Source organism: Chroicocephalus ridibundus, chromosome 6 (genome assembly GCF_963924245.1).
Source record: "Chroicocephalus ridibundus chromosome 6, bChrRid1.1, whole genome shotgun sequence".
Taxonomy (NCBI): Eukaryota; Metazoa; Chordata; class Aves; order Charadriiformes; family Laridae; genus Chroicocephalus; species Chroicocephalus ridibundus.
In genome coordinates, this window is record NC_086289.1 from 71,922,827 (window position 1) to 71,948,193 (window position 25,367).

At 40.9% G+C, this 25,367-nt stretch overlaps 2 protein-coding genes across 6 annotated transcripts in view; one reads left to right on the forward strand and one right to left on the reverse strand.

The window, feature by feature from the left end:
- NCEH1 (neutral cholesterol ester hydrolase 1) overlaps positions 1 to 1,061 on the reverse strand; it is a 21,676-nt gene extending 20,615 nt beyond the window's left edge. The window contains 2 exon segments of the mRNA XM_063338471.1: positions 237 to 341; positions 343 to 1,061. Coding sequence (XP_063194541.1) covers positions 237 to 341; positions 343 to 375 — 138 coding nt within the window. The 5' untranslated portion in view covers positions 376 to 1,061.
- A 2,055-nt stretch (positions 1,062 to 3,116) lies between these two features.
- Positions 3,117 to 25,367, forward strand: part of ECT2 (epithelial cell transforming 2) — a 32,733-nt gene continuing 10,482 nt past the window's right edge. Inside the window, exons 1-21 of one of the 5 annotated variants that reach the window (XM_063339647.1) lie at positions 3,117 to 3,445; positions 6,713 to 6,870; positions 7,926 to 8,005; positions 8,107 to 8,199; positions 9,135 to 9,317; positions 9,869 to 9,958; positions 10,991 to 11,098; positions 12,297 to 12,370; positions 12,499 to 12,629; positions 13,608 to 13,723; positions 13,941 to 14,003; positions 14,413 to 14,635; positions 16,254 to 16,390; positions 17,065 to 17,184; positions 18,884 to 18,952; positions 19,865 to 19,975; positions 21,107 to 21,203; positions 21,913 to 21,994; positions 22,941 to 23,019; positions 23,204 to 23,323; positions 24,678 to 24,816. In XM_063339647.1, coding sequence (XP_063195717.1) covers positions 6,741 to 6,870; positions 7,926 to 8,005; positions 8,107 to 8,199; positions 9,135 to 9,317; positions 9,869 to 9,958; positions 10,991 to 11,098; positions 12,297 to 12,370; positions 12,499 to 12,629; positions 13,608 to 13,723; positions 13,941 to 14,003; positions 14,413 to 14,635; positions 16,254 to 16,390; positions 17,065 to 17,184; positions 18,884 to 18,952; positions 19,865 to 19,975; positions 21,107 to 21,203; positions 21,913 to 21,994; positions 22,941 to 23,019; positions 23,204 to 23,323; positions 24,678 to 24,816 — 2,245 coding nt within the window. In that variant the 5' untranslated portion in view covers positions 3,117 to 3,445; positions 6,713 to 6,740. Of the gene's footprint in view, positions 3,446 to 4,685; positions 4,810 to 6,712; positions 6,871 to 7,925; positions 8,006 to 8,106; positions 8,200 to 9,134; positions 9,318 to 9,868; positions 9,959 to 10,990; positions 11,099 to 12,296; positions 12,371 to 12,498; positions 12,630 to 13,607; positions 13,724 to 13,940; positions 14,004 to 14,412; positions 14,636 to 16,253; positions 16,391 to 17,064; positions 17,185 to 18,883; positions 18,953 to 19,864; positions 19,976 to 21,106; positions 21,204 to 21,912; positions 21,995 to 22,940; positions 23,020 to 23,203; positions 23,324 to 24,677; positions 24,817 to 25,367 lie in introns of those variants that run through there. The other 4 variants (XM_063339649.1, XM_063339648.1, XM_063339650.1 and 1 more) reach the window with 4 other exon arrangements.

Below are 25,367 nucleotides of genomic sequence, written 5' to 3' on the forward strand. Positions count from 1 at the left end.
AGGAGGAGGAAACCGCTCGCCCCGCCGCAGAGGATGGCACCCGCTCCCCCTCCGGGACGCGACAACCCGCTGCGGCGCAGACCGCCCCACCAGGCGCGGATGTCTCCGATGCCGCCGCCTCCCCTCGCCCCGGGGACCCCCGGGCCGTGCCGGGCTCCTCCGCCCGCACCGAGCCCACCGGGGGAGGTCCTGTCCGCCCCTCCGGAACCGGGACCGGGGTGTCGCCGCCACCTTACCGTCTGCTGCACCGCCCGGAAGGTGGCATCCAGCAGCATCAGCTTCCAGGGGTCCGACACGGTGCCGGGCAGCGGCAGGTACACGTAGTAGGCGGACAGGGCGGCCCAGCGCCGTCAGCAGCACCCAAGCGGCCCGCATCGCGACCACCGCCACCCCCGCCCCGGGACCGGCTCCCCCAGAGGAAACGCCGGCCTTTCCCGTCCCCGCCGGCCGTCTGCCAGCCCCGGCGGGCGACGGCCTTATCTGCGCCTCGCCTCCGCGCCCGCGCAGCGCCGCCCCCGCCAGCCGGGGAGGCCGCGCCGCGCCCCTGAGGGAAGCGCCGGCCGGGAGCGGGCCTGCGGCGGGCACGGCGGGCCGGGGGGGCCCGCAAGGAAAGGGGCCGTGCCCGGCCCCGCCGGCCTGGTCTCGCCCGCGGGGTGACGGACCTTCTCCATTGTGCGCTAGGCCACCAAGGGCCACCACAGGCCATCAAGGGCCACCCAAACCTGCAGCGGCTCCTCCCGACTCTCGCAGCCAGGCCGCGTCCCTGTCCCCGCCTGTGCCGTTGTGTGGGGCCGGAGCCGGCGGCGGCCAGCCCCACCCGCACATGGACCCCATTTCCAGGGGGTTTAACCCCAAAAGATGTGGGCGAGGGCAGCCCTTGGCCGGCAGAGAAGGCGACTGTCTCCGCTGAGGCCGGAGGCCGTGAAGGAGCGAGGGAGGCTACAACGGGATCGATCCCAGTCCATCCGGCAGCATCCCGCATCCCGCGCGTTTCAGGAGGAACGCGGGGACACCATTATTTTACCTGAAGAAACTGTACCATTTCCCGTTTAAACGCATCACAAACCAATTCCAGAAAGAATTATTTTTTAATATTTTTTAGAAAACAAACTTTATCCTGTAATTTTATTTTGGACTGGGACTTACTTATTTTTTTTTACCCTCAGTCAGTAACAAATTTTGGTTTTAACGCAGGAACATTTCCTGCACCTAAGACAACAACATTTTCTAAACAGGTCTTTTTCAGCCCTGTAGGCGCTTTCTTGTCAGATAAAACCCCTCTTTGCAATGTGCAGGAAATATAAATACTACAGAGTTCAGCCTTGACACAAATTACTACTTAATCACAGAGCGACCTTCAGCAAATTAAAATATTTATTTAAATAGACAGATTCACACGCATTATGAATCTAATGCAGAAAAAAGAACAAGCACTAATTTTAACAATAACATTGCTTTTAAGAATGAATTCATAATACTAAAAAGTCACATAGAATTATAAATTGAGTCCTGGAAAGGACAATTTTCCTTTAAAAATGGACATGAAAAGGTAATAAAAGAAAAATACGTTTCTAAGAAGTAAAAGGTCAGCTTTTAAGCCAGCTTTACTGGAACTGAAGTACAACCTCGCTGATGCTAAAGGTTGCAGAAGAAAGTTTCTGGAATTTGTGAGGAAATGAGACTCTCAAGCATCTTTAACCTTTTTTTCGTAACAACAGCAAAGGAGTTTCTGTAATTTTCACAGTCAGTTTTGAGTAGACGATGAATGTTGAAGGGCCGTTGGGAAACAAGCAGCTTTGCCCAGAAACCAGCAGCAGGTGACGTTCCTGAGGTCTCAAGCTTTTCCTACCGAGTCCTCCCTTTCTGTATAACGTTGTGCTCGCACCTTTTACCTCGTGCCTCTTTTGCTTCGCACACTCCCATTCCCTGCCTTTCCCAAGCATCTGCCCCTAAAGTCCACACCCAGCATCCTCGAGGGTAATTATTTGTACCCGACTCTTTGAACAAAAATAATTGTTCCCAAACCTCGGGCAAAACTGGATCTAGTCCCGCTCCTCTCTCATCTACTTACCTCTTCGAAAAAGCAATAAAAAGGCTGGATGGATTTTTTCTGAGGTTTCTCATGCTCCCGCTGAGCCCCACATACATCTTGTGCCTGATCTCCCCCCTTCCCCACATTTCGAAAGCTCCTGCTCTGGCTAAACTGAATCAATAGCTCTTTGAGGCACCTCTTTTATTTTCCAGGCGCTTACAAAGAAGTCAGTTGGTTGAAAAAAAAACAAGCCGCTATGGTCCCAGAAAGATTCCTTTATTTAAAAAGAACAATAAATAAATAAATTAAACCCCCAAAGCTTGCAAGGTATCTAAGGGGACAAGCAGTCTACCTATGGAAAATCACACCCTGAAGCCAAGAGACGGTTTCCTGACAGCCAACTTCCAGTGCAGGGTACCAAGGTCTCCTTCAGGTCTCTCCGGGTCCCATCACCTCTTCTGATGTGGCCTCATTGTCTTTTCCCCCAAGGTATGAGATCCCTGCCCCCATGGAGCTGATGTGATGGGATTCCTTTAATGATTTAATCTCCTGGAACTCTCTCCCTGTGGGTGTTACCGTGAGAGGAAACTATTAAATAAACCTTATGCGCCTGGGTTACTGATGCTGAGAAAACTGGAAGGAACAGCAAGTTTCGACTCCATGTTACATTTCACACAACAACAACAAAAAAAATAGGTGTTTCTATTTCAGAGCCTTTTCTAGAAAAGCAATTACGACTTTTAAATGTCAGATGTATAAAGAATTAGTAATTATTTTTGTCATCAGTCCTCATCTAAAGTTTAGTCAGAAAATGCGCTTGATTAAAAAAAAATCTTATCGACTTTTCTCAAGTGATTACTACCTAACGTTTGGCTACGTTCTGTCAGTCCCAGGAAGGAAAGCTTAAGACAGTTCATCAGAATACCCTAGTTGCTTTATGAGATTGTAATTCTACATTTTCAAGTATATTTAAAAAATGGCCAATGTCCAAGCCATCCTTCATATGCATAGTGAGCCTGGATTTACGTACTGAACGTTTAGGTATAACTTCTGTTCTTTTTAAACCTTTAACTGAGAAGTGATGCATATATCACCTGTTAATCGTCAGCCCCAGTAAAAATACTTCTCCTCTCTTTGCAGGCACAACATTTTATATAGCTTTTTTTTGAGGATCTAGAGGTTAAGTTGAAATTAATGTACAATCATCAGTGTCTTTTCAGAAAGCATACTGCAGAACTTGTTCCAAACCTAGGAGAAACCCTGGTTCAGGCCATGAGGGATCTGAAGACCTGGCTGAAAAGGACTTTGTAAGAGCGCAAAGAAAGGCGAGAAGGGGAAGAGCTGGTGAAGGGTGGCTTGGAACTGCAAAACGATGGCCCAAACTGTTACTTCAGGGTGACGAAAGGACCTCAGGTGAGGCTATATTTTGACCTTAAGTCATTGTTGCAATTACTCTACATGAAATAATTGTATGACTGCATAATAACTGGCTGACTGAAGTGTCAAAATTGAAATGACCTCCTTGATTTCCAAGCTGTTATTCTGAAATCTTTTCCTCAAGGAAGTAATCCTAACTTATGTGTCCCTCACCAGCAAATCTTTATATTCACGTAAGCAACACCTGCTATCATCTTCTGCTGCTTTTTCCTATTGCGATTTTCTTCCAAATCATAAAAAGTCAATGGACTCTTACTGGCGCTAACGGCTGCTGGATTGGTCATGAAAGTGCCTGAACTAATAGAAATCTGTGATATTAAAAAAATGACGAGTAAATCTAAGACCTCAATTTGGCATATAAGAATTTAGCATATAATGGAAGATTCTAGAAATAGAAAATACATCTCTCATTGTTTTTTACATGGAGCCAGTGAGACGTTACGCTAAATCCATTTTCAGAGATGCTGAGCCCCTATGACAGAATTCCTTTCCAGATCAGAAAGTTTTAGAGAAAATGGCCAAGGGCAGGACGGTAAGCATTTGTTGTAATTAATTTGTGTTGGGGTTGGGGCTGCCGAGTCGGCTGACTGACTTTCATCTTGACCAGTCACATTTTCTCCTGTCACCTCTTTTCCCTCCTTCCCTATAAACGGAATTATTATGCACTCTAACGTCCTCGGCAAGGCAGACGCTCTGGATGGGGACGCGGCGCGGGGAGCAGCGGCAGGCAGGCCCGGCGGGCTGAGGGGAGCCGAGCCGCGGGAGGAGCCCTCCCGCACAGGCCGCGGGCCGTTACCCGCCGTCTCCGTGCGGCCCCCGGGCAGCTGTAAGAGCGGCTCCCCGCCGCGGGGCCTGCCCTGGCCGGAGCCAGGACGCGCCTCAGCCCGGCGGGTGGCGCCGGTGACCCCCACCGCCCCATCCGGGCCCTTCCGCCCCGGCCGTTGGCAGCGTTCGAAACCCGCCGGCGGCCAATCAACGCAGGGCGCCCCCCAACCTGCGCTCCTGCCTGTGCGCCTGCCCAGGAAACGCCCCACCGCCAATGGGAGACAGCCTAGCTCTGAGCGGCAGGTGCAACATCCAATCAGAGAGGGAAGGAGGGAAAGCGCTGTCCAAAAAGGACGGGAAGGGGGCGGGACAACTTGGAGCGATGCCGAATGAGGTGGCGGCTTACAGAGGAGCGGCGGGGCCGGCAGCCAATGGGCGTCGCGCTTAGTGCGGCGGCTCGCTTTTTGAATCGGTGGCGGCGGCCGCTGATGGCGGAGGTTGTCTCTGTGGTTAGTGGCAGGTGGCATCGGCGGTGAGTGGGGAACCGGCCGGCCCTAGGCTCCGGGAGCCGGCAGGTGTGGCGTGGAGCGGTGCGGCCGGGCTGGGGGAGGCCGAGGTGGAGAGCAGTGGGTGCGGGCGGCCTAGAGCGGGGCCGGCTGATGTGGGCCTGGGGTACCTGTGAGGCCTGGGGGCTCCCGGGGCGGCCCCGCCGCCCTCTTTGGGCCTTCAGCGGTCTCCTCTGGGCAGTGCGGGGGCCCGGCCCCGCTGGCACCTGCTGGCTCTAAGGTGGGAGCAGCTGGCGGTAGCTCATCTTGCCTCCGGCCACTTCCCAGCGCTTGGTCACGCTGCTGGGTGTGGCCTCGGGGGGATAGCAGGCAATATGGGAAGTTTTCTTTTAGTGTTATCTCCTTGCTTTACATACATGTTTTAGCGTGTGGGTATTTCATGACCTTCAGGCTTTCTGCAAGCTTTTGGGAGGTCGTTTGTAAGTGTAATGCTCTAAGGGCGTTCAGGTTTGCCTGGACCCTGTAGTGATGGAGTTCTGCCTTTTGGGTTGTTTTTAATGGGGGGGTGTTTGTTCACTTCTGTATCTTGGCGCTTTCAGTGTGTAAGTCTAGTGACTAGTATTGTGTTATCAATTAACATGTGAGCATTAAAACAGGGAATATTTCAATAGTCCCAGAATGGAGCCCCCTGAATAAATAGAATGGAAAAGCCATAAAGAAAATCAGTGCCCAACCCAAAGTATGGGCTTCTCCAAAATATACTATGAAGTTCTCTATAAGTGCATTTTCATACATGTTATTAGGTATAAGAACAGCAGCATGACAGGAATCTTATTGATGTATCTAAAAAAAAAATCTGTAGGATTTAAATTTAACAGTACCCTTAACTGGAGGGTATTTTTGATCTGATTTTACATATAACTGTCTGTGTGGTAATCATTATTAATTATATGGTTTGAATCTTCCAAGGTTATGCTTCCCTCCACTCTCACTGCCAAAGAAGAGTTAACAGTATAACAGTTCCAAATGGTATCTTTATAACTTTCTGGGCAGGTGATCCCTAAAGACTCTTTTGGGTTAAAGTTACTTTCTCTACCTGCTGGGTCTCGTGCTATTCTGAGATAAACTAGCTGGGTGATCAGGGCTTATTGCTAGGAGACCTAATTCTGTGGAGCCTGCCCAGCTGTGTGTGATGTTAAAATTGCAACAAACTTTGATAACTGAATATGTCTAGAATTATGATAAATTTTTAGTGTTGACTTATTGCTCATCACTATATGAGGAACTTGCCTGATGTACTCTGAAGATAAGAATCCTGTCCAAGAGTCTCAAATGTGATCTCCTAAACTCTAGAAGATAAACTCTCTTCTATACTACTGTTATGCCAAAACCCCCACTGATTTCTACTTTGCTATGTAATTGGACAGGTTTTAAAGGGACGTTTATAGTCATGAGGAGAACAACTTCAGTTAAAGTGATACAGAGGGTTATTATACCACAGTTCAGATAGAGTGGCTAGTCTAGGTAACTTCTGATATCATTCTGCAAATATTTAAATTTGCGTGAATGATGGATCACATGAAATGCACGCATCTTGCCTCGTGCGCAAAAGAAAAAGTGCTACGTGTTTGGCAGGTGTCTTAGAATAAATTTTTGGTGCAGAGTTAGTGCTCCCCTGCTGCTCAGAGTTGAAGTACCCTCTCTGCAGCTTTCTGTGCAAATGAATTATTTCAATGATAAGCAGCCTGCTTGGAACCATTTCTGTAATAGCTTTGTTGTCAGTCCTTTCTACCAATTCTGTGATTCCTAATGCTCTTTCAGAACTACCCTATCTGTGTGAGTGGGATTTTAATAAGAGTCCGAATGTTTTGTCTTCAGAAGTCTGAAGTTACTTCTGACTGCCTTAGTCACAGAACTCTTACTAATGAGCTTTTTTGCAACTGTAACTTAGTTCAGCACATCTGTCTTCTAGCTGTTGAAGAAAGAAACGAGACATAATCATGGCTGACAACAGTATGCTGGTGTCCGAAACCAGGAGGAGCCTCTTGGCTGATTCTTCTGTTCTTGATTCAAAAATTATAGAAACCTCCAAAGAGAATGTACTTCCTGGATCTGTTTTAGATGTTGAAGGTAATGGGAGAAGCTTATTTTAAGAGTACTATGTTTTTTTAATGACTGATTACTTTATAGGTATCTAGTAGTTTTGAAAAACCAAAAGTACTTTGCCTAACTACAGAATTGTATGAGGGGTAGCCAAAAGCGTGTTGATTTGGTATCCTTTCTCCAACAAAGGGACTGTCTCAATTTTTATCTTGCCTTGTTATAAAACATTTGGGGTTACAGCCATGAAATCAAGCAAGTTTTCTGGATGATGTATAGACCGCTGTTAGTTTCATTTGATGCCTTTTCTGTGGATAAATTATCCCAGGTGATATTTTGACACTAGTGTTTGGAAACTACCGCTGCTCTGATGTATAGAATTACAGGTAGTCCTTACATGAATGGTCTTGAGCTTGAAATTAATTCAAGAACAAATTTTCAAATTAAAAAAAAAACCCACCAACAACAAAAAAGGTATTTTTGTTTTCCTGCAATGCAGTAGTCAAAATCAAATGGCAGCAGCCAAAATCAAATGGCAGCCTTCTTGGTGCAAATGACATGGAGGCAACATTTGTTCCTTCCTCCGAAGATTTTGCAAGATTATTTATACATGGAGAAAAAGAACAAGATATCTAACTTCAGTTCTGATATTCTTTGGTGAAACTGAGCAGTTACTGGGAAGCAATGAACCTTGTCAGCCAGGAACACAGAAACTAGAGAAGATACCAGAATCTGTTTTCCTGTAAGTCTTGGTATCTAATTCTGCTAGAAGGATTACGTCCATAAGTGTGTTGTTTTTCTTTCTTACCTTGCTGACTCTTCTCGCTTTGACTGTAAGGTCATGAATTGCAGGATCTTGTTTTACCATATACTAGAAAGATTAGGCTCTATGGTCAATTAGGTATGCTTAATTAAAGGACAGGCTTCTTTAGGCAACATTTATTTTCAGACTTTTTTCCTGATAAACAAGGTGTCTTGAAAGGATGCCGTCTGCTTGTATTCTTCTATGCATTATTGCTTGATTTAGACCTAACATGTATTTTTCTATTAAAATATGAATATTATCCTTGTTTCTCTATAAACAGAAGAAATGCCTCAAATAGAAACAAGAGTGGTTTTGGTTCAGGAAGCAGGGAAACATGAGGAGCTTCTGAAAGCCTTGGAGGTATGTGGGCCTCAGATAAAACAGTCACTGGAATGAGATGGTATGCTTTTAGGCTTCTAGAAACCAGTTTGGTTCTGTACTAAAGTTTTCCTCTTCCACAGACCATTAAGATAATGGAAGTACCAGTTATAAAGATAAAGGAAACTAGTCCTGGTAAATCAGAAGAAAAACTAATAAAAAGTATTATTGATATGGTATGTCATGCAATTAAGCACATGTGATTGCATGCAGCATGTTGTACTTCACTGGGACGGAAATGTGCACACGCTTTAATTTATATTAATTGGGCATAATGGTCACAATATATGCTAATGTTTCTGATTGTGTCACTTAAAGCTTGTCAAAATTGGCACTTTTTTACAACACTTGTTTCTCAAACTGGAAATAATACCTGCAGCTCTTAATTAGCGGTGTTTTCTAACAGGGGGGTAGAAATATCAATGGAGTCACTCAACTGCATGCTTATATTCAGTCAACACATAAGTCTTTGCTATGAACTGACTTCAAAATTGGTTATTTGGCTTCTCTTCCAATTGAAAGCTACATTTAAACTTCAGTGTAAGAAGTGGTCGTCCATTTCTTGACATTAAAAACCTAGGAAATAAAACTTGGAACTACTGATTGAAATTGAAATGGATAAAACTTTTAGACCCCTTAAAAATATCAGCAGTGAACTAAATTAACTTCTGTTCTTTAGACCTTATGCAGCGTGGAGCTTGCTCTTTCAAGCTGGATACTACTTTTTACTAGCATCCAGAAGTACCTTAAGCTGTTCTGACAGTCTGAAATTTCACTTATCTTTTGTGCTTAGCTGTTTTTCTCCTATCTGTAGATATTTCCAATACTATATTATCAGTGTGAACTGATATGTAAACTACTAAAGTAACTAGAATCCTTATTCTTCAGAAGCAGGAATTGCTTTAATATAGTTCTTTTTTTAGGTGCAGTTCATAGCTATTCTTATGCTAGAGAACAGTGCATCTCATTCAGCTTTCACCAATCCTTCTAAGAGTCTGTCTCTGTTGAATCTGAATCATACATTTTTCTAATGGTCCAAGATAAAAATCAGTTGAATTTTGATACTGTGTTGCCTGAATAATGCTTTCCCCCTTTATCCCCATAAATCAAGGAAATTAAAGTGCCCTACATAAAGACAGAGACGATAGAAGAGCTTGGAGATTCTGATTCCCCAGAATTTGAGACTATCTTCGTTGTGTCAGACTTCCAGGATTCTATCTTTAACAACCTCTGCAAAGCAGATTGCCGTGTCATTGGACCTCCAGTAGTACTGCACTGTGCACAAAAAGGAGAGGTACGTGCTTTCTGTTGAAATCAACTGAGTAGTTCTCTGGGGCAGCGACTTCTAAATATTAAGCGTTTAAAATAAAGTCTGTTTTGCTTTGTTAATCAATCATAAATATTCTTAGCATCGGATTTAAGAAAAGCAAGTTTCTAATACTATGTTAGAGTATTGCATGCAGCAAGAAAGCACAGGCAGACAGTAGTTAAGGCTACAACTACTGCGGAAGCTGTGGGAGTTGTTGACCCACGAGTTGGGACTGTGCCATTAGGAGAGGTAGCATACAAATGAAGCTTCAGCAGACTCTTTGTATTTCCAAAGGTTGTCATGTAGAGGGGATGGTTTGGGGAGGAGAAAAAAAGGTGGAGTGCTACCTTAGGGATGCTCTAGTTACTTTATCAGAACACTGGCAGGTCTGGAGCTGAGATATGACTGAATACACAGACTTGGACTAGTATCTGAAGCATTTTAATACTAGTAACAATATTACTGTATTGAAGATAACGTTAAAACTTTAATGGGAGCAGTATGCTTTTGACTAAAAAGCTTATTCTTACTTTCAGCCTTTACCTTTCTCCTGTCGTCCACTGTACTGTGCAAGTATGTTGAACTTGGTACTGTGCTTTACAGGATTCAGAAAGAAAGACGAATTAGTAAGACATTTTTTCCTTTGGATGGGTAAAGCTATGTTAAGTTTATTTTCAGAATGCTATTCTGTTCTGTCACCTGGGGGATTTAACTATGACTAGAGCTCGTATGGGGGGAATGCATGTTTTGTTTTGTTTTGCTGCATCTCCAGAGGCAGTGATATTTCAGGATGGGAACAAAACCGTTTCCTTATGCAAGTCCTGTGATGCCATTTTTGGTCACTCTTTTGCTGAGTGACATTAAACAGCTCAAATTCAGTAGGTCTTAAAGATTTGTGGACTTAAGCTTCAGGCAAGATGATGTTTACCCAATAGTGTCCTCTTATTTGTATGTAGTGGTGTGGTCAAATAAAGCTTTGTAGTCCTGTTCAGAGCTTTTGCAGCATTTTATCTTGCTGCCATGCTATCTTGCTATCAGGACTTTTAGTCTTGGCATATCTAGGTATGAAGTGGTTTGGTACTCTAGCACTTTGCTTTTCCACTTCAGTGGTGCAGTTGGCACTTAATTTCCCTATTGGACACCTGGGAACTGGCAGTGTGGCTTCCCATCTTCATATGGGGGGGAAAAGAAAGCAAACTCAAACCAAAAGCCTTTGCCCAGTGTTAGGGATAGTTAGGTTTTATCTGCTAGATTCAAATTGGACAAGCTGCAATCTTATATAAATTCTGGCAACTGCACCTTCAGGTAGAATTGACTAAATCAGTGAGTTTAATGTGGTTCAAGTCTATTGTCTGTGAAAAGGTGAAGGCATTATGTTGATGATCACAGGAGAACTGGTGGCTTGGGTAGTCTTCCTCAAGCTACACAGCAAGGCTGCATTAAATGTTTAAAAAAAAAAAGTTAATAGCTCTTCTGATATATCAGCTATATCTTCTCCTGTAGATGTGAAGTTGTTTTAAGAACAAATTGTACCATTTCTATTCTAGACATTTAATATACCCTTTGGTAGCTTGCTTTGTAAAACATTTTTGTACCGTTCTCACTCTGCACTGTATGCTTCAAATGATATACTGAAAACTGTCATCTGTGTTTTCCAGGTTAAACTAGTGACCTTGGTTCATCATATGGGTGGGATTATTCGAAGGGACTTTAGCTCCAAAGTCACACATCTGGTGGCTAACTCAACACATGGAGACAAATTCAGAGTATGTAAGCTTGAGTTGGTACTTCAGAAGTGGAAACTTCCAGAATTTGGTTCTTGTAGACTAAATCTGTAAATTATACTTCAGCTTGTAAGTTTGTTTGTGTTTTTTTTTTTTCCCCCTGTACTAATAAGAGTGACTTCTAATGGTGAGTTCATCTCCCTCTGGTGTTGAGCTTTGACATGTTTTTGTCTCTGTTAGAGATCTAAATAATATAAGCTACCTGAATGCAGAGATCTTGAAATAGACAAGTATAGTAAATAACAAGAAACAAAATGGTTCTTAAGTTCTTAAGTACTGATGTTATCAGTACTGAAGACAGTGAGTATTTCTTTGTCAATGGAAAAAGTGCTTACCTATCAACATGCCTACTTTGTCTGTCCAAACAATAAACTTTGAGGTAACTTGCAGAAAACTTTTGTACTCAATTTGTGTACGTTGTCTCTTAGAAATTATTTTTAGCTTGCTATGTATAATTGTTCAGATCTTTTTTTATGTGTAAATATATGTGTGGTGTGTTGTTGTGTGTTGAGTTTTTTTGGCAACACCAAAAGGGAATCCTTCAGGACACGTACATCCAGTTGAAAAGTAAATACAAGTTTATAGACTCTCGTACCGTGGAATATGACACAGCAATGCCTATATCCCTTGACTATCCCTTGTTTGAATTGCTAGTAGGCTATTGCTTTTTTCGTAATCTGTCTTTCTGATCTTCCAGTTGGAAGAGAAGACTGTTTAAACACTCCTTTCTGCCAACTCAAAGGGAAAAAGTAGGAAAACTTCAGAATCTCTCTCAAGCAGTCATGGCAGTTACCTTTGGAATAGTTGCTTTCTCTTTGGTAAAAGCAGACTGGGATGTTTGTCTTCATACAAAGTATCAAAAGGAGAAAAAAGATCCCATATTCCACTGGAACAGAGACTTGGTTTTGAGTTTTTTGTAAGTGATGAAGGTTATCAGACTAACAAAAGGGTACACTTCTAAGTAAGTGTCAAAATAGCTATTGATGTGATCTCCTAGTGGATGAAAAATTAATACATTGTAAATCTTGGGAGTTACAGCCGGACATGATTCTTGAAGGAATATGTTCACTTTTTGCAGTATCTGTCTTGAAAAGTAAAGGCAAGGTTACTAATTTTTCTTGGAATGGGAAAGACTTAAATGAAAATACTTTGTACCGCCTGTGCTTTTCCTGTTTTGTAGATTGCTGTAAGTCTTGGTACTCCTATCGTGAAAGCTGAGTGGATTTATAAGGCTTGGGAGAAAAGGAATGAAATGTAGGTGTTTATTTTCCTTCAGCCTTTACCTTGCACCCTGTTCACTTGTAGTGTTGTGAGTTTCTGTTTAAATAATAATGTAGCAATGATTCAGTGACCGTTTTGCACATCTTTTTTTCTTTTCCCAGTGATTTCTGTGCAGCTGATGATGACTTTAGAAATCAGTTCAAGGTTCCTCCCTTCCAGGATTGCATGTTAAGTTTCCTTGGATTCTCTGATGATGAGAAAGCTAACATGGAAGAAATGACGGAAATGCAAGGTTATTGTTTATTATTGACCTGTGGAAAGAATGGGCTTCATAGCTGATAAATACTTTACTGAAGCCGAAATGCTGAATTGTAAATCCTGAAGCGTTAACGAAGACTCTTCAACTTGGAGAGCTATAAATTAATTTTTAGATGTTGGTGTATGCCAAAGTTCTGGTAGCTGTTGAAGACTTCCTAGGCTGGTTGAAACTAGACAATTTAAAAAGAGGTAATTATAGGGTGCTTGAAGATAACTTGGAGAACTTGGTACTTGATATGTATATTCTGCTTCAGTTCTCATAATCAGTTTTGTGGTATGCATCTTTACATAATTCACAGAAAGCATCTACAATGTTTCCAACTTTGATATGAATCGTCGCTGGTAACACACTTGATTGGAAGTGTTCCACTTTTTGGTAGTGTAGTACAAATTAACGATCACATTGACAGTAATGTTGTAACAGATAATGCACAAGTCTCCAGCCTTTTATTGCTAGAGTTGCAGGTAACAGAACTATAGAAATGGGAATGGAGCAAGCTTCTAACAGAAAAGCCGCATCAAAAGAGATGCAAGTTGGCTGGGTTTGCTCCCTCCAGGCCTGTTTACCTAAAGCTACTTATAAGATTGTGACATGCACAGGTTGTAGCTTGTGAATGTCTTTAGGGTGAGTATTCCTGGCTTGTTCTTCTAAGAAACAAGAAAAGCTTTCCAAAAGAGTATTGGATTTATTGTTAGACAGGTTTAAATGCCCTCTGAACTCCATGTACCCCTGTCTTTTCAATATGTAATTTGCTACTGTATGCTACATGCTATTTCCTAAAAGCTGTCTCTGATGATAATATCTGGGGTGTTATGTAAGCCCAACAACTGATTGGCTCAATCAAGTTCATCTCATTAATGATAGGTGTCACAGAACTATCAAGTGAGCTACAGATTTCTAGCAATAATGTTCTTCAGTCTTGCTAATTTGCCTTTTTTTTTTTTAATCTAGGAGGGCATTATTTACCAGTCGGTGATGAAAGGTGTACTCACTTAGTGGTTGAAGAAAGTACAGTAAAAGATCTCCCATTCGAACCTTTAAAAAAGCTTTATGTTGTAAAGCAAGAGGTTAGTGCAGACAAATTCTTGAAAGACTATCGCTATATAATACTTGGTACGTGAGATTTTTTTTTTCCCCAGAATAAGCCATACGTTCACATTTAGTATGCAAACTGCCTTACTAATATATATATATGTGTGTGTTTGTATATGTAATTTTGAGTATTTTTGACTTTGGATGAAGCCTGGTAATTGTTTTTAATATGTGTTTTCTTTTTTCCTTTAGTGGTTCTGGGGGAGCATTCAAATGGATGCCAGAGCTGGAGAGTCCATGTATTTATTTGAGAAGGTACGTTGTACTCTCTCACATAATACCCTGCATGTATTTGGTGGTAAAATTAGTATGCGCAATAGTATGTGTGGGGCCAGAGATCAACTGTTTTAAAGCAGCATTTAAGTTCCAGATAATCCATTATAGGTTTTATACATAGAATGCTAATTTGGAAAAAACTTTTTTCTGCTTCCTGAAGGTTGAACTTATTTTTAGTTAAACAAAATACTAGTGTGATTTCCAGTTGTGTGTGTGTGGGTTGTTTTTTGGGGATTTTTTTTTTTTTTAAAAAAGAGCTTTGCCCATCGTACCCCGGCTTCCCTAGGAAGATTTGTATAGTGTACTGATCTCTACACTCAAACCTTTGCACGGAGTTGAGCTGGACACAGTGGGTAAAAACGCTAAACTAAACTTTCTTTTACTACAGTCAGAGAGTCCTGGCCTCAAGAAGTCTGTATCACTACTTTCTCTGAGTACTCCAAACAGCAATCGCAAAAGACGTCGTTTGAAAGAGACCCTTGCACAACTGACCAGAGAAACGGACATGTCACCATTCCCTCCTCGGAAACGTCCATCAGCTGAACATTCGCTTTCTATTGGGTCCTTGCTGGATATTTCTAACACTCCAGAGTCGAGCACTACCAATGGAGGTAGAGCCAAAACCTTCATTCAGACACACTTGCAATGTTTAAGGGCTCTCCGCATCCAAGTGGTAATGGTAGTGGTAGGGAAGCCTTACAGGTTTCCTAAGTAATTCCAGGCTTCATCCTTTTCAAAGGATGTGCAGAAGGCAGAATTGGAGTGAAGAGCTCAAACGCAGACAGAGGCCAGGCTGCCTCTTGTTATTGCAGTAAGCACGTTCATACCCAAAGGAAAACAAGGGAAAGATATAGGGATGATAAATATGAAGTACAGTACAGTGTTACTGTAAAGTGCTTCAAATATTCTGCTGATAATCTGCAGCAAAAAAACAACACAGTTAACAGTAAATAATCTATAAACCTCTCCAGTAGGTTACTTGGGGAAAGGAGGACAAAGATTCTTTTATAAGGGAATTAAAGGGAAAATTCCTGCAAAGCCCACTCCTCCTATGTCTCTGTAAAGTTCTGTTGAGGTAACACTATTTGTGGCAGCAAACTGTCGTGTCAAACTTGACAAGAATATAAATTGCCACCTGGTTTTGATTGGTTAATTGGCAAAGAACTTCAAATGTCTCTGCGCGTGGCTCTCATGGAAGAGAGGAAACAGCAAAATTGTGGATTAATCAAAACCTGAGAATTTAAAAAAAAAAAAAGCCCTAGTTTCATCACATAGACAAAATATTTGGAGTTAGTACTGCTTTAAAAATGCCTCTGTATATAAGTCAAGTAATCTTAGTGAGGCACAACCTGGAAGTGATAATTCAGAAGTTATACAGGAAAGATCACGTTATAGTCAAAAGACCAGCTTTCTTAGATCATGCTGGCACTGTCATAACCCCTTGTATGGAAGTTTCTTCTAATACAACATCAGTCTCAGAGAATGTGCTATTTTAAAGACAACGGGTAAGGTATGTATTTCACAATAACTGCGACAGTAATGAACTTTGACATCAGAATGAGTGAGCGCTGATCTCTGCTGTCCAATACATGTGCAAGTATTTAAAACTAACAGACTGCTCCAGGTCCACCTGGGCTTTAGCTTTAAAAGAAATGAACCTTCTTGTGTCTTATTTTTTTCTCCTCCCTCCCCCAATAGGATAAAATGTAAGTGTTGCATGTAAGAACTGATTTTAATATATATTCATATATATTGATATATATTAATATATATTTAATATATATTCAGCTACATACTTAATGCAAGGATGGCAGGCAGCTGAAAGATAATTGTTTATGTGGCAAAGTAAGAGTAGAAAAGTACTTTTATACATAGCGTATATATATAAATAATGTTCAGTGCCTAATCCTTAGTTTCTCCTAAACGTAATAGGGTTAAGTTATTGACCTGCCCATAAATGGCTTACTAGTTTCAGACTAATTTTGGGGAACGATATTACTATTGTTGTTCTATGATGAGGGTGTAATGAAGAAAGCCATTTTCTAGAAAGAGCTCTCATAACTATAGAACAACCTACATAATAGCCTTAAAAAAAAAAAAAAAACAAACCACCACCAACTACCTTCCCTTAAAAATTAGGAAGTTTTTTTTCTGCTTTGATGGTGAGCTTTTTTAGGGACTCTATTGTAATAGAGCTCTTATTTCCTTTTGGGAATATCTCTTCATCAGAAACACCAAAATCCTGCGCAAGGCCTTCCAAAAACTCAACTCCTCTTCCAGTGAAGCAGTCTGCAAGGTGGCAGGTTGCAAAGGAATTGTATCAAACAGAGAGTAACTATGTTGACATACTGACAACAATTATTCAGGTAAGCTGGTCTTAGAGCAAGTACAGGTCAACTGTAATAAGACATCTAGTGTTTACATCAATAATTGCTTTCAGCATGTGATCTGCAGCCTTTTAGGGCTTCGGTGCATCAAAGGTTCATAAAAAGGTGGCAATGTAAACAGTCTCATGTGATTTAATTGGCATGTGAAAATATTTAGTATCTGTTAGTAATAAAAGCTGGGAAATACAATTTCTAATCTGGGATCCGCAGTGGAATTGCAATTTGTATGGAAATTCTAAGCTTCAGGAAAATATGATCTTCGTGACTCAGATTTTTAAGATATTAGTGAACAGAGAGAGATGGCAGGGGATTTTTTAAAATCTTTCCAAGAAGAGCAGAACAGCAAACAGCTTACAGGAAGAGCTTAATTTTTAGAAAGCTTGTTTCCAATGCATCTGATTACTTAATGAGCTGTGACGTGTGTGCGTAGAAAAGTAGATGAAAGGGGGTTATGCTGTAGAAACATATTAAACTGAGTGTTTGTATCTTAACCACTCCTCCATAACCCACTTTTGCTAAACGGGAGCAGAATGTCTCAAGATTGTGACTGCAGGGAAATATGATGTGGAAGGAAAACACTGTTTTTTATGACTGTTTCTAACACAATACGTGGAGATTGGGAGAGCATTAACTTACTTTGTCTAATTCATCAGTTATTTCAAGTTCCGCTGGAGAAGGAAGGACAACTTGGAGGACCAATTCTTGCACAGGAAGAAATTAAGACCATATTTGGCAGCATTCCGGATATTCTTGATGTGCACACTAAAATCAAGGCAAGCTGCAACCTCTCCCCTTGCAGGGGAAGCTTTAGTACACGCTTTGAGTCTTTTTCTGCATGCTTTTAAGTTGTATCTGCTGGATGGGTGTAGATTCAAACTAGTATTGTTACATGCTGTTCAATCTGTGGAATTACGTGCAAATCCAAAGTACTCTTTGAGATTTAACACTGATTTATAAATATCTGAAGTCTGATTATTGTGTATTTAACTAATACTGTCATTCGTGAGCTGTCTTGTCATCTTCCAATTTTAATACCCCTTCCTTATAGAAGGTTTTCTGTAACTGATACAAAAGTGGTCAAAAGGGCCAGTGGTATCAAATGGTAGTTTCACAAGTGCTTGTAACATATGTGTCTCTATTAAAGCAGTAAGCAAGAACTCTTGGAAGGATAGCTAAAGCTATGGAATTAAACCAAACAAACAAAAAACACCAAAAAATCAGTATTTTTCTGGGCTTTAGGTATGTTCGTATAAGGAGTCTTTATGTCAAAGAGAGTTATATCATTTGGTAGGAAAAACTGATCCCTCTTTAAATGGCTTTGAACCAATTGTCAGAAACTACCATATCACAGAAACCCTTCAACCTCTGAAGCAGCTGACCTGGTACTAAGGCCTAATAAGCGCTCCCTAGAATCCCTTAGCAGCTTGTTTTCTTGAGGCTTGCTTTATTGTATGTTTTGATCTAGATTGCAAGCACTCCCTGAGGCTATCTCTGGGTCTCTCAATAGATTATGATGCAAGCCTTTCTTGACTAGGAGGTCATAGAATCTCCTTCGCATAATGGCATAGGTCTGCATTTGTTCCTCTCTGCATTTCATAGTAGGCTTTTAAAATAGAGGGACTTGTTGACTGCCTGTAACTCAGCGGTTTGGTGTTTTTGTTGTGTTTTGGGGCTTGTTTCTTTAACTGTTGGTATCCAGCCTAGTTAATCACCATAGGTATTGATACATGTCACTGAAATGAAAGCAGAGCATGTGTGTCCACGTAGACAAAGTTGCTTATATGTAGTGGTTGTGTTTTCCTTCATCTTTGGTGTAATAAAGATAAGAGAAGTGGCAGCAACAAACCAATATTAATGGTGAATCCTTTCCACTGGAGGCGAATCCTGAACCTTCAGCTGTGCCCTCCTGTCCCTGTTATTAGCTGACAGTGAATAAGCTTGATCCTTGTCAAGCTGATACGGGCTTAACAGCTTGGTCTCACTTTCCTTGGCACCCTGGTGCAGCGAGTGAAGGAAATCTATCCTTGTTCTATTTCAATCCTATCTAATGGGCTTAAAAGTCCTATATTAATTGTGCACTCCTAATTAGACTTGGTTCAACTGTCTTCTGCATATACTCTTTTCATAATCATTTGGGATCTGTTCCGCAGTGTGTTGGACGCAGCACCGTTACCTTGTTGCAGAGTTGGCTAGCACCTAGTGCCGATACTCTGCATTGATTCAAAAACTACATATTCAGTAAGCCAGAGGTCTCTCGCGTTTGGCCCTCAGTAGACTGAAAAGGTTAAATGTGAAATTGTACAGCTTTTAGGATTGCCTGTTTTGTCAGGGAAACATACGTATGGAAACATACGGCTAATTATATGTGTTTGACAGAACATTGGTCCCATCTTACAGCTTTATGCATTTCATTTTTTCCTCTTATTTTCACCACCACCCCCGCCCCCCGCACCATCTCTGCATGTGTTCTAGGAAGACCTGGAAGATCTTATGATGAATTGGACTGAAAGCAAAAGTATTGGTGATATCATTCTTAAATACGTAAGTCTCTGTTTCTTTTCTTATGCATTAGAGCTATTATCTTGCTCTGTAGCACTACTGAGAGGAACGCTAACTTTTATCAATGTATTTTCTGTTTAGACTTTTCAGTTGAGCTAGATGCTATACTTTGTATAGGTAATCCATGTCAAGTTTATGTGTTTGTCCGCTTGCGTGAAGGGGTAAAACTCTGATATGGCTTGAGAACTGTAATTTGCAACACTACAGACGTGCTTTTTACTCAGACATTAAAAGGGGCTCTTCCTGTAATCCTAGCTGTCTGCTGCCTCTGATCAATAGTAAATTACTGGGAAAATAACTTTTCATGGAAACTTCTTTTGGTCTTCCTTCAAGACTTGCAATGTGTAAATGAACTAAGGACTCCTTGTTTTTACAAGTACAGAACGTGCAGAACAGAAAAGCTGGGTCTGGGACTGCAGTGCATTTCAGCATAAGTAGTCTGCTAGGTATCTTGTGCTTTGCTTTTGAGGCGAATAGTGTTTGGCATTCAAAAATTCAGTCTAAGGTATTGCTTCTAGTGGTTTAATGCCTTTTAATGGTGATTGCAGTAACTGGAGAAAATACCTGTATGAAATTTCCAAAATTCTCACCAAAAGTATGTTGCTAAGTGAGAATCTGCCTCCTACTTGAGCTGCTCAGCAGCTTCTAAGACTGTCACGTGTGTACTCGATGTTTCTGAGAGCAGTCTGCATTTAATCAGCAGCATTGAATCTTGGGCATCTGGCATGCAAAAATGTCAACTTGTTCTGAAAACACACATGGGTTTACAACACATTTCTTATTATTCTTTACTGAAATGTGTCTTTGAGCAGCTTTGTGTGGCTCAGGGCATATGAACATATGTACAATGCTGCATAATATGTAAAGCAGAGCCGTAACAGTTGTTTCTTTCAGTCAAAAGACTTGTTGAAAACATACCCTCCGTTTGTGAATTTCTTCGAAATGAGCAAGGAGACTATTACTAGATGTGAAAAGCAGAAGCCAAGGTTTCATGCCTTCCTAAAGGTAAGTGTCTGCAGAACTAAGTCTTTTGAGTACAACATGGAGACCATTACTAAGTGAACTTCTTAATGCAGTAGGTGGAAGTATGTGGAATTTTGGAAGCTTGGAGGAATGTGAACATCTTTTGGTGAGACAGAAATAGGAAGGACTTGAACTTCAATCCCTCAAGCTCCTCATAAGGCTCTTTCATAAGAGGCCCAAGTTTCTCCTCTGTTACACAGCTTTCAGGGTAGAACCATAGAACTGTCTATGTTGGAAGGGACCTTTTAAGATCAAGTCCAACCATCAACCTAACGCTGACAAAACCACTGCTAAATCACGTCTCTAAGCACCACATCTGATTATATCTGTTTATTGCTGGAAAAAGTGCATTCTGATTACTTTCTCCCAAAGTAACTAGAGAGGTACTCTCTCTAGTTATCTGTAAAGATAACTAGAGCTGCTGCTTTTTATTGATCCCCCTCCCTGTGTTTAAAAGACTTGTATTTCTGAAATAGCTTTTAACTTGCTTTCGGCAGCTGTGAAGTTCCAGGGAGGTAGAATCTCTCAACATTCTTGTGACTAATGAATAGGAGCATAACAGTGGAGATCTAACAGGAAGATGATCTTCAAAGAAAGAGTTATCTGAAGATGAGTCTTAGGACTCTTGAGCTTTCAGATAAAGGTATACAGTTGATTAATAGTGCAGCGTAGCTTTAAGTCCTCTACCGTATCCCACAAATGTCTATCAAATAGTCGAGTGATCAAACTGCCAGATTTCAGCCCATGTTTTCTGAGGTACCAGCAATTATTTCCAAGTATTGATATCTAAAAGATGGGGAAATGGGTAAGAGAATAGGCCATTCCCATTCAGCATTAGCATCTGAAGCAAGGACTGAGGGGTTGGTAATATGGACAGTTTAAAACTAAATACTCTGAGAACATAAATCACATGATAAATACCGCGCAGATTTGAATATAATGAGTTTTTTAACACAATCTGTTAAGGACTGAGCATCTGTGGTAAATGATTCTCAAACTTATACTCCAATGCTATTTTCAAGGAAGACAATTTTTCTCCTAGTTTGTTTTTTTTTTTTGGGGTGTACGTAAGTGGAAAAACTAAGAGTTATTTCTCCCCTTTCTCTTTCCCAGATAAACCAAGCTAAACCTGAATGTGGCCGCCAAAGCTTAGCTGAACTCCTTATCCGTCCTGTTCAAAGGCTGCCTAGTGTTGCTCTGCTACTGAATGGTAATCTAGTGATGTTTTATTTTTTATTAGTTTGTCTGTGAAGGTGTTAAAACCAAGGTAATGTCTCCTTTTGTCATAATTAGCAACAGCTTTTCTTATATAAAACGTGCCTGATTCTGGGATTTAATCATGCTTAATGGCAGTCAGCAAGACCAATTACTGAAGAAAGCGTACTTTTGGCTAAATTTCACTTGTTCATATATTTGTCTGTGGGATACAAGTAGAGGAAAAGTTTGCTCTGACAACAGTTTTGTCTCTTCAAATGCAAATATAATTGAGATTCAAATGCAGCTAGCATAAACTAGACAGCAATTCGTATTCACGAGGCTTACAGCTTCATGTGTTCCACCTGGTATCAACCACTTGCGGTAATAATGATTACATTAATAAAAATAATAATAAAAAACCCCATATCACTACCCTTTGCCTGTTAGAAAGAGTTTTATGCTTGTTTCTGCACTTCAACAAAACCAGCATGTGGTCTTATTGATTTTTTTTTTTTTCAAATAGTTTGAGGATTTGGTTTTGTATTGGAGGTGGGGTTTTCTTTAGCCAATTGCTATTCAGCCTACTTCCCCACTTAATCAAGGCTATTTGGACTCCAGGATGACTGTAATTTCTTCAGTCACCTTATTTGACTTACAGTTTAAATTTGAATTTTTCGTATTTTTTTTTCAGCACTTGTGTGGGATTTTTTTTTTAATTGTAGATATTAAGAAGCATACAGCAGAAGAGAACCCAGATAAAATAACCCTAGAGAGAGCCATTGAATCATTAAAGGAAGTGATGACGTAAGTGATGGAGATATGAAACATACTGTTATACACTTATATCTGTCTATTCCTTCTCAATTGCTCTTAGTGTGGTGTTGCCATAACTTTAGTCTCCATGTATACATAATTGTATGTGTTCTCCCTTTTGCCACTGTTGTCACTTTGGCATTCTGTGCCAGAGCTCTCGAAGGAGCCTGCGATGTTGTTACCCGGTACTTCTACCTGAATGTCTGCTGAGTTCCTGTCTCAGCACGAAGCTGAACTTCCTCTGTTCTGAACTTTCCTCTGTTCTGTTCCAACTCTTATTTCTATCTGTTCCCTCCAGAATGGAAGGAATGTGTTTTGTCTTTAAATCTTATTTCCGTGCGTCTATCAACTGACAGGACGTGCTATTGGTGGAAGATTAGTTTCTCTTGTCCTGTATTAGCTATTCTTGGCACCGTTCCATGAGTTAATCAGCTTAAAGCTGAGCTGTTGATATTGTAAGTCTCAGCTCTTCTGAAGTGTAGTGTATGTCTCCAGCAATGAGACCTCCTGTATTAATTGGGTAAATGTTTGTCTGATTTTTGACAACAACTACTTTTAAATTGTAATTATTCTTGCATTTGCGTTTTGGTGAGCTGCAGCCCTGACTTAGGGGGATAAAATGCAGGCTGTAAAGAACTGCATTGGGTTGGTCCCTAGTCCAAAATCTTATGGGGCGGGGGAGGGGAATTATATATTAACCGAATGGTGTGTCAACTACTGATAACACGACAAGAATATTGTTCTAGGTCTGAAGTTTCCTTAGCATATGGTATTTGGATACTTCAGTGAGCAAGTGTGGTTGATCTTGTATTTTCCAGTGCTGCTGTGTAAACTATAGCTCTGAATGTTTAGCTTCATTATTTTGTGTGTCTTAAATGCAGTGCATTTATTTTACTGTTGCTTGATATTGAAGATAATTATAATATGCTTCCCTCAGCCATATTAATGAAGACAAAAGAAAAACAGAAGCACAAAGGCAGTTCTTTGATGTTGTCTATGAAGTTGATGGATGTCCAGTAAGTAATTTCTCTGAAGCTGCAGACCTGTAAAATAACTGTGCACTAGGTTGCTCCTTTTGCCAAAGTAAGCGGGGTTAAAATGCAATGGTGCCGGTTTAAACAGATTTCCAATGTTAAGTGCAAGCAGTAATCCAGCCCTTGAACTAAATGCTTAATGAGCTTTTTTGCTTCTATCACTTAGGCCAATCTCTTGTCTTCTCACCGAAGCTTAGTTCAGCGTTTGGAAACTGTAGCGCTTGGCGATGACCTCTGTGACAGGGGAGAACAGGTCACACTCTTTCTGTTCAATGATTGCCTAGAGGTAAGATGACTACACAAGTACATCTCATGAACTGAATTATAAAAGGCTTAACACTACTTATGAATATAAACAAGTAAAATTCAAAAACTTTGAAGCAGAAGTCTAAGTCACAGACAGCTAATAGCTCAACACATGCTGATGTTGCCTTTTCATTAGCTATTGTATAAGCCAGCACAAGTAGCTAGTTGATTCTGGGATGGTTGAGAGGTGTTAATGTAGCTTTTAATGTCTTGCAGCTAGATAAAAATTTAAAAGCAGCTTAATATGTTAAGAAAGAAATGCTTATCTGAATAGCACTTTGAGTAGTACCGATGGATAAAAGAGTGCTGGAGTCCTTGGCTCAGCAGGATGTCTGTCTCCCTAATGTTTAGTCATATTTAATGTGAGTAAATAGTGGGCCTCTGGGGTAGGTCTGTCTGTGCTTAGGCTACAAAAAAAAAAATTCATGTATTAAAGGCCTTACGCTTAACAGTATATTAGGAAGAATTAGGAGGGAAAAGTAATCTAGCTGGGTTTTGCAGTCTTATGTGGAGAAACTGAGGGTGTAAAGGACACTTTATGAAAGTAGCTGTTACTGCCAACAGCAGTAAAGAACACTGCCTTTATAGAAGACCAACTCTAAAATAATCCAAAACTAGTACTGTCTTAAGCAGCCCTTAGAGACAAAAGCCTATTGTTGTGACTAATGATGAATTTTTTCCTGGGAGTCAAGTTAGCTCAGCTTCATTGCGTCTTGTCAAGGAAGGAGAGAAAAAAGAAAACACTCTTAATAAAGCTTCTTGGCTTATCTCTTTTACAAGATACAAGCAACTGAAGATACCTTTCTTAGAAAACAAGCAAGATACCTATGTGTTTATGTAAAGTAAAAACCTCCACTGCAAGACCCACTCGATGACTGCACGCACAAGCAACAGCAAGTGATATATCTAGGACATAACACGCCACAGCCTAAGTTGCTTCATGCATATAGACAACGTTTTTTCTGTTTAAATTTAGGCTACCTTGTGGTAGGTTTCGTAGGGCCCTTGCCCCAGCTCTACCCTACCTCTATGCAGGGTAGAATTGAGGTCTGTAATACAAAATTACTTCCCCTCTTGATTTTTTTTATTTTTCATTTTTTGAGGTGAGTGCATCAATGCTAAGTAACAACTATTGCTGGGCTGTGAACTATAGACAGTGAATAATGAGATAAGTGAGTTCCTTAAAGATTTACGTAGTAGAGTAAAATACTCTTTGAGTATTTTTGTGTAGCAAGGCTTTCTATGCCTTTGTGTATACTAGAAGGTAAAAAAGAGAAACAAAACAATGGTAAGAGACCTTCTAACTTTAATCTTTGTCTTTTATTGAACTGCAGATTGCGAGGAAACGGCATAAAGTTATTGGTGCTTTCAAGAGTCCGCATGGCCACACAAGGCCTCCTGCATCTCTCAAGCACGTTGTTCTCATGCCTCTCTCCCAGATCAAGAAAGTCTTAGACATCAGGGAGACAGAAGGTCTGTATGTTTTGAAGTGCTGTAATAGCTAATGAAAGCTGTGGTTCAGAGTATAAAGGATGAAGGTCTGCTGTTGTGGGATAGAATGCTTAAGGTATATTTGTTGTATGGTATGTGACTTTAGTATAAGCTTCTGTTTGAAGCTCTGTATGAGCTGGAGAATTCCTTGCACTGATACCTTTTGTCTTTTCAAGAATCACTGCAGAATGATGAATTTGGCAGAACTACTAGATGGCCTTAGCATAAGCCAGCCACATGGCAGTGTGACTTACAGAGGAGCACACTTGACAGCTCTGGATTTACAAAACAAAACTGAAAAACCAAACTTCAGTCCAGAGCATTAGACTGACTAAAGACAAGTGCTGTTTCTGTGAAACCACATCCTCATTTAACTGGTGATAACGATGCTCAGGAGGAACTTAGCATCTTAGAAGAAAGATTTAGATGACTTAAGTTCTGCGGCTGCTTTGCCATACTGAGTCTGTAGGGTTTCACTAAGTAATGCGTTGCTACAGCAGCAGAACTCATGCTACCAAGTGTTCCTGATAGTG